Raw genomic sequence first — 9,058 nt, 5'->3', positions numbered from 1 at the left:
GCTATTGTGTAAACTTTAATTCTTTCATAGTGGATTTAGTTTTACCTTAAGGATAGTTAGGTTAAATCTTCCCTAGGTTTTTTACCGGTTTAGTTTTCCTAAGTCATTATATTGTTGTGTTTTTTATTTTTGGCACGTTACAATAATATAATTTATATGTGTTAACGTAGATCTGCATAATTTACCTAAGTTAATCACTTAGCTAAATAACTAGGTTAATTTGGTTGTGTTTAAGGGGTCTAAAAATGTACACTTACTCTTTAAAATACTATTCTAATTTTCAATCTTTCTTATAGTTTTTCATATGGCTTTATGACATTCAAGCTGATGATAGCTTTGCATTTTGCAGCTACCTCTTTAATCCAGGCCGGTGAAGTTTGTTACTGCGTAAAGGAACTCTTGATATATAGTTTGTATATTTGCTGTTGTATTCCCAATACTGTATATTTCCTGAATCCATTGTTGACCAGCCTCTTGTTGGATGTACGTTAAGTTGTGCCTCTTTCTCAAAGACCTGCAGTCTCTAAAGCCTCTAAGCCATTTCTTAAAATCCTTTTAGGTTTTGAAGTTGTCATTTTGAGATACATAACTAAAGAATAGTGCTATGTTGTTGTACTTGTTACCAATAAAAGCAGGGAATATTGTTTTTTGCTGTATAAGTCCTTGACTTTGGCTAATTAGATTTTAGTTTTTAAAAAGATTGGTTGAGCAAGAAAGACATCGAATAAGCAGAAAATGACAGCCTAGTAGCCCGATTGAGAGTGATAATTAGCCTGACGCAATTCCGGACTACCACATTGGAGCTTAGTAATCGAATTCCAAAGGAGTCCAAAACAAGAAAACATGATATCTAGTAATTAAATAACCAAGTTAGGTCAAGAACAATATTGTTAGAATTTGGATATACTTTGTTGGATTCCTTTTTTTTTTTTTTTATAAAGAAGGAAAATCTTTTGCTTCTTTATGGAAGAAGATTTAGTAGTACATTTTGGTGGAAGTTTAGTCATCAGTGCAATCAATGACATTCTGATGTAAGACATAATTTACAATTTACAATTTAATTTTGGTATTTTTATATTAAAAACTTTATTTTAGGTTTAGGGTTATTATTTCCTTGTTTTTAAGTGTTTTTAATGTTTTTTAGGTCAAATTTGGTTCCTATTATGGTTAGGTACTAATTAGGAGTTATTTTAAAATATATTTTCTTATTTGTCAAGTTTTACGAAGCCCTTAAATAGGCCTTTAAGTGTACCGTTTTTTTAACAATTATTTAATCAATAAATTTTAAACTTTTGTCTTTCTATTTTCTGGTGGATTCTAGGCCCTTTCTCCTTATGGATTCAAGGAACCCTCGTGGATTCGAGGTTATTTTTAGAAGCAAACATGTTTTGTTTCTTGTTTTTTAGAAGTAGACGTGTTTTGCTTCTTAATGCTTCCCCATCCCGCATCACATTCCAAAAAAAGAAATGGAAATGATGCCATTGAAAAATGGTTTGATTCAAGAGTAAAAAGTTTACCCATGATGGATAGTGATGCAGAGGATTGGACATCCATATCTATTTTTAATCATAAGTTCATGACTCAAGCTAATTAGTTTGTGTTTTTGAGGATAAAGTTTTGAGTAATGCTGAGTTGCTTACACAACAAAAAGTTACAACAATTTCATAATATTTTCAAATTAGCATGTCAAAAAATGTAAATTTGAAATTGTGGTGGGTACATAAATGAGTTGACATGTTAATTTAGAAATGTTATGAAATTGTTGTGATCTTTTGTTGACTCCCTAACCTTATTTTTCCAAGTCTTAAATTGGCTGGGCAAAATAAAAGTAACTTTCGATGAGATAAGAAAGTAGGAGGCAAATTCCTTTTTTTATTTTTAATAGTAGAAAGGCAAGTGATCTTTGGACTATATACTTATATAGCCTATATATAATACCATGCCCTAGAGATGAGCCCATGTACCAAAACGATGGCCTCTAAGAAGTTCATCACTTGGGGATTCCTCTTCATTTTGATGTTTCTGTTGGCCTCAGAAGCGGCATCCAGGAAAGTACCTAGGACTTCCAAGCTTGGCAATTCAAGTAAATCTATGTTCTTATTCTTGGTTTTTATTTTCAGTTTGCTTCTTTATATCATTCTCATTTGATTAAAATAAAAAAGATACTCAATGTTGTTGAGTCGTCCCACATCGGTAAGGTGTGATATTGAGAAGAGGTTTATCACTTGCTCCGCGACACTAATTGCTACATGTAGTTTTGGTGTTGGCGTGTGAGTGTATTCCCTAATCTCCTCTCCCTTCCCCTGTATATGTGTGTGTGCGTTTCTCAAAAAAAAAAAAAAGGTGAACCGAGTGAAAAAGAAATTGAAATAAGTTAGCTTATGTGCTTTAAGGCTATTTTTGGTGGGTTAGAGTGGAAACACACACACACACTCTCTCATGCTGCAGGGTTAACAAAATAAAGCAACTTTGAAAATTTCATGAGAAATATTATTCTGAGTCATTGATATTTCATACTCTTATAAAAAGCGATTACTATATTTTATGCTTGGATATATTTAATAGTTAATCTATCTTTGATATTATTATCTTAAGGACCTTAGTTTCATATACTTTTTAACATTTAAAGCTAGTGATGTTAGAGATACTACAAAGTTCTTAACAAATTAGTATTTTAACTTTTAAATATACAACAAAAAAAAGCAGTTCATGTCCAAACAAAGAACAAGCTGGTCATTAAAGTTAATCAAGAACATATATATAACAGATTTCATTATAGTTGAGCCAGAATGAGTGGTAACTGGTAAGCAATCCAACAAATTATCGAACCAAAACCCTAATCAACACTAACCGATTATTGTTATTTTGTTTTTTTGGGGGGAGAGAGAATCCAAAAAAAGAGCATTGTAAAAATTTTTCATTTAAATGTGGTAATTTTAAAATTTTTAATTTTGCGACGTTATTGTCTTATTGTTTTAGAGGTGAAGAAAGGTGGTGTGGTGCCTTCAACAACGCCAAATCTTGGAACCCATTTTGGAGTAGGTTATGGTTATGATCAATCCAAAAAGTCATCAGCTCAAGGTATTTGGAATTAGAGTGTATATATATATAAACACAATTTTTTTTTCCTGTAATTCTTGCATATCATTTTGTTAGCTTTTTATAGTAAATTAGTGCGGGTGGCACATGCAAGGTACATACTACCTCTTGAGTTAGAAAATTAAGATTGAATTTTTATTTGAAGAAGTATGAAATTGTATACATAAAAAATGTATGTCATATAAAGTTAATCTTATTTCTATAAAAATTTTAATACCTATTTGCTGTAATCAATATCCACTCATTAAAAACTTTTAACAATGATAATGAATATCATTATCTTTCAACAATAAGCAATTGAGTTTTGCTAAAACTTTGCCATAATATTTAAATTTTCACAATGTATGATGCCATATGCAACAATTGAAACCCTTCATCAAATACTTTCAATCTTACACAATCAAATATTTGTCATTTATACTTTCTTCTTTATCTTTCTACATGAAATAGGTGCAATCTTTAGCTTAATTAGTTTTGAATGAACACTTGTTTTAGGTAAGAAAAGAAAAGAAAAAAGATAACAAAAAACATGTGTCATCAAATTTTTCATTAGATAAATTATAATTTTCGAAGATTTAAACCTAGAAAAATCAATGTTCTCTAAGTAACAAATAAAACACTTTATATTAGCATTCTAACTTCTTAAGCATTACTACCATCTAAAACTCAAAATACATGAAGAAAATTTTTGGGATGTTAAAATTTAGTGGGAGTATTTTTTAGACATTACACAATGAAATATTTTAAGAATCATGAGCTTTCATTAAGTTTAAATTGAGAGAATAAAAATATGACATATTTGCTATTTTCCAAATTATTAAAGGGAAAATTGCTTGATTTTAAATTTCAAAGAGGAATTGTGAACTACTCTAGACATAAAGGATGAAAAGTTTTTTAACCCTAAGTTTTGTTTTTATTTATTATTTTTGTTTGTGCGTGTGTGTGTATGTAAAACTATGTGTTTTTACTTAAAATGGTGCATAAAAAAAATACAAAAATTCAACCCAAGAAAACTGTATGTCAAACAGTGAATTTTGGCTCAACAGAAATTGACTAATAAAAAAAAATTCTAGAAACACAAAGAATGGTAGAACATTTTTATAATATCTTTATAACTTTGTTATATTTTAGTTTATATTGTAAAAAATTGACACCATAGTAGTTTTAAAAATATTGTGATGACAACAAGATGTCTTAACATTTTCACAAGAGAAATGTTTTGTCCACAACATTTTCATCACAAATCAGAAGTAGTAAGTTATTACGGGTTGTTATTGGCGGACAAAAAAATAATTTCATTGGTAAGTTTAATTTTTTTTTTTGAGGTTGTTGGTAAGTTTATATTAGAATAACAATTTACTAAGATTTGTTTTAAAAAATGTTGTAGACATATCCCTTTTTTTTCACCATACCTTTATTTTTAGTTGTAATTAGTTCTAATATGATATTTTATTATTTTATTTTGACTTAACAATAATTGTAAAAATATTTTGATAATTTCATATATATATATATATATATATATATAACAAAAACATGTAGATCAACCCAAGCTGGTGTACTAATTGCTTCTCAAAACAAAAAAGCTGGTGCACTAATAAAAAAATATAAAGAAATATGACAGCTCACCAAATTGAAGTGGTGTGTTTCGATTGACATTTGACAAAACTAAAGCTACTTTTGAAAGTACAAAAATGGTGCGTTTTTATTAACTAGTGTCCAAAACTTGACTAAACAAAAAAAAAGACCTTAGATAGAGCCATTGGCTATTTTTATATATACTAGTTAGGTGGCACGTGGAAGGCATGTGCTACCTCTTAAGTAAAAAAATTAAGATAAAATTTTTGTTTGAAAAAGTATAAAATTATATATATAAAAAAATGTATGTCATACACAAATTTAGGGTAACTATTTAACATATGAATATTTATTTTATTTTAACAGTTTCTTAGTATTTATTTGCTAATGACAATATTCACTCACTAAAAACTTCTAAGAATGATAATGAATATCATCTTCTTACAATGAGCAATTGGGTTTTACGAAGACATTGTCACAATATTTAAATTTTCATAATAAAAGATGTCATGCTACAATTGAACCCTATCATCAAATACCTTCAACCATATAGAAAGAAATTTTTTTCATTTATACTTTTTTTTTTTCATTCTACATGAGTCTAGGTACAATGTTTAGCTAGCTTGGTTTTTAATGAACACCCATTTTTAGGCAAGAAAAGAAAAATAAATAAATAACAAAAGATATGTGTCTCGAATTTTCCATTAAATAAATTATAAGTTTCGAAGATTTAAACCTATTAAATCAATGTTCTTTAGGTAATAAATAAAATAACTTATATCATCATTCCAACTTTCTAATCATTAATTACCACCATCTAAAACTCATAAGTGAAGAAATTTTTTGAAATATTAAAAATTTAGTGAAAGTATTTTAGACATTACACAATGTAATATTTTAAGAATTATAAGTTTTCATTAGGGTTTAACTGAGAGAATAACAATATGACATATTTGCTCTTTTCCAAAACATTAAGAGGAAATTTGTTTGATTTTAAAGTTTAAGGAGGAACTGTGAACTATCTCAAACATAAAGGATGAAATGTGTTTTTATCCTAATTTTTTTAAGATGTAAAACTATGTGTTTTTACTTAAAATTGTACGTAAAGATTTAAAAACAATAAAAAAAGGATAAGGTTTAGCTAAAAAATTAATTGTAATCTTAGGCTACAATCTTACTAAATATTTTTTTATTGGATGTGAGTTGTGGCCTTAGGCTATAACCTTACTCAATAAAATAAATATTACAACATAATTTGAAAATCTAACCGTTGAATTTCATATTCTTTACGATCTTAATACGCATGTCAAATTTTGTGTCAATCGGATATTATTTACTATATTATTTATAAGTTAATATTTTATGCATAATTTTAAACTATAAAAACTTGCAATTTAAGCAATTTATTAATAACATAGCTATTGATCTTTAATTTTCTTAAAATTTTGCAAGCATGAAGGATATAAGAATAAGATGTAATCCAATGGTAGATTTGCAAAATTCACCTCCAATAAAAAAAAATATTGATTAACGTTGTAGCTTAAAACTACAACCAATTTTGTAGCTAAAAGCTACAACTAATTTTGCAGCTAAATTTTGTCCTAAAAAAAAAAAAATATATATATATATATACAAAAATTCAACTTAAGAAAATTGTACGTGAAATAGTGAATTTTGGCTAAGCAAAGTTGACTAATAAACCACATTTTTTTTTTCTAGAAGCAACATAATGGTACAACATTTTTGTAATACTATAATTTTGTTATATTTTATTTTGATTCGTAATGAATTGATACTTTAGTAGTTGCTATGATGACAACAAATTGTCTTAATATTTTCACAAGAGAAATGTTATGTCCATAACATTTTTACAACAGATCATAAGTAGTATGTTGTTACGGGTTGTTATTGGTGAGCAAATAAAAAGTAATTTCATTGGTAAGTTTAAATTAGAACTAATAACAATTTACCTTCTATGCTTTGTTATGAAAGTGTTGTGATAAATGTTATGGATTACAATATGACATATTTGCTCTTTTCCAAAACATTAAGGGGAAATTTGTTTGATTTTAAAGTTTAAGGAGGAACTGTGAACTATCTCAAACATAAAGGATGAAATGTGTTTTTATCCTAATTTTTTTAAGATGTAAAACTATGTGTTTTTACTTAAAATTGTACGTAAAGATTAAAAAACAATAAAAAAAAGGATAAGGTTTAGCTAAAAAATTAATTGTAATCTTAGGCTACAATCTTACTAAATATTTTTTTATTGAATGTGAGTTGTGGCCTTAGGCTATAACCTTGCTCAATAAAATAAATATTACTATATAATTTGAAAATCTAACCGTTAAATTTCATATTCTTTACGATCTTAATACGCATGTCAAATTTTGTGTCAATCGGATATTATTTACTATATTATTTATAAGTTAATATTTTATGCATAATTTTAAACTATAAAAACTTGCAATTTAAACAATTTATTAATAACATAGCTATTGATCTTTAATTTTATTAAAATTTTGCAAGCATGAAGGATATAAGAATAAGATATAATCCAATGGTAGATTTGCAAAATTCACCTCCAATAAAAAAAAATATTGATTAACGTTGTAGCTTAAAACTACAACCAATTTTGTAGCTAAAAGCTACAACTAATTTTGTAGCTAAATTTTGTCCTAAAAAAATATATATATACAAAAAGTCAACTTAAGAAAATTGTACGTGAAATAGTGAATTTTGGCTAAGCAAAGTTGACTAATAAACCACATTTTTTTTTTCGAGAAGCAACATAATGGTACAACATTTTTGTAATACTATAATTTTGTTATATTTTATTTTGATTCGTAATGAATTGATACTTTAGTAGTTGCTATGATGACAACAAATTGTCTTAATATTTTCACAAGAGAAATGTTATGTCCATAACATTTTTACAACAAATCATAAGTAGTATGTCGTTACGGGTTGTTATTGGTGAGCAAATAAAAAGTAATTTCATTGGTAAGTTTAAATTAGAACTAATAACAATTTACCTTCTATGCTTTGTTATGAAAGTGTTGTGATAAATGTTATGGATTATAATACCTTTATTTTTAGCTATGGTTGGTTCTAGTATGATATTTTATTATTTTATTTTGGCCTATAAGAAATTAACATCTCCACAATTGTGAAAATATTATAGCAATTTGTTGTGTTAATATTTTATTTTTTTTAGAGTAGGTCATATGTATATAAAAGAATAAAAACTAAAAGGCGTGTTCAATAGGCCACTTTACCACCCAAAAAAAAAAAAAAAAAAGCAACTGAAAGCGAAAAGAGTTGAATAAACCAAATTTACTGTTTCTTTGGCATTGACACTTTTTATATATAGAAATAGAAATAAATTGATAGAATTTCTAATATCTCTCTATTTTAAAAAGCCTTTAATTTTGCAGTATTATTGTTTTACATTTTCAGAAGTGAAGAAAGATAGAAGGACGGCACCTCCGTCAGGTCCAAATCCATTCGCCTATATCCCCGATAGGCCTGCAGTCCTGGGTAGTCCAACTTGAGTCCTTTCTTTGCAATCCATATATATATGATAACGTTTGAGATCTGTGGCCCATGAATAAAAGGAGTGAATGAATTCTCTGCCTCCACTACTTGGTGATTTAATAAGCTACAAACCTTTGACGTTACAAGTTATTAAATAAATATAAAAGAAAACATCTCTACCTTCTTGATAAACAGTCACTAGCAGCTATCCGATCATGAAAATTCACGCCATGTGACTTGTGATTATGGTAGCTGTGACGCAGTTTAGTGCACATTATTGTACCTTTGGAATTCTATTAAACTTTTTCCATATAAATATGGCCTCTCAAATTTTAATTGTTGTTATTGATAATTTGATAGTTACCATGGTGAGGGATGATTCAAACTCTGAGGTTTGTTTAGTTGGAGGGTGGAAAAGTAAGAACGTAGAAAATAGTGGGAGGATGGAAAAGAGGGAGGGTAGAAAAAAATTTTTTTTAATTTCTTTCCTTTTTGTTTGGTTGGGAGTGAAAAAGTGGAAAGAAGGAAAAAGTAAGTTTGTATAAATTTATACTTATATACCCTAGTTAAAAAATGATGGCCAATTAAAACAAAAAAACGACAAACAACCAAAAAAAAAAAAAAGCAATCACCTAATTTATTAAAAAATTAAAATCATGTACCAAAAAAAAAAAATCATGTCTAGTTAAAAAAAAAAAACTATCACACCTACAACCCAAGAAATCAAAAAAAAAAAAAAAGAAAAAAAAAAAGAAGAGGAAGGAAGAAGGCAACGTATAGGAAAGGAAAAGAAAAAAAAAATTGGGAGAGGTAAAGTGCCCAGGAAAGGAAAAGAAAAAAAAAT

The 9,058-nt window shown here is 27.6% G+C and overlaps 1 protein-coding gene across 1 annotated transcript; it reads left to right on the top strand.

Annotated features, from left to right (window-relative positions):
- The first annotated feature begins 1,927 nt into the window (after positions 1 to 1,927).
- On the top strand, positions 1,928 to 8,530 carry LOC142621232 (uncharacterized). The gene is made up of 3 exons (XM_075794550.1): positions 1,928 to 2,083; positions 2,980 to 3,081; positions 8,137 to 8,530. The coding sequence occupies exons 1-3, from the start codon at positions 1,951 to 1,953 to the stop codon at positions 8,229 to 8,231; spliced, it is 330 nt and encodes a 109-aa protein (XP_075650665.1). The 5' UTR covers positions 1,928 to 1,950; the 3' UTR covers positions 8,232 to 8,530.
- Positions 8,531 to 9,058: the final 528 nt, after the last annotated feature.

The sequence above is a fragment of the Castanea sativa genome, chromosome 12 (genome assembly GCF_040712315.1).
Source record: "Castanea sativa cultivar Marrone di Chiusa Pesio chromosome 12, ASM4071231v1".
Classification (NCBI taxonomy): Eukaryota; Viridiplantae; Streptophyta; class Magnoliopsida; order Fagales; family Fagaceae; genus Castanea; species Castanea sativa.
The sequence above is the reverse complement of the archived record's forward strand: the minus strand, read 5'-3'. Positions and strand labels throughout refer to the sequence as shown.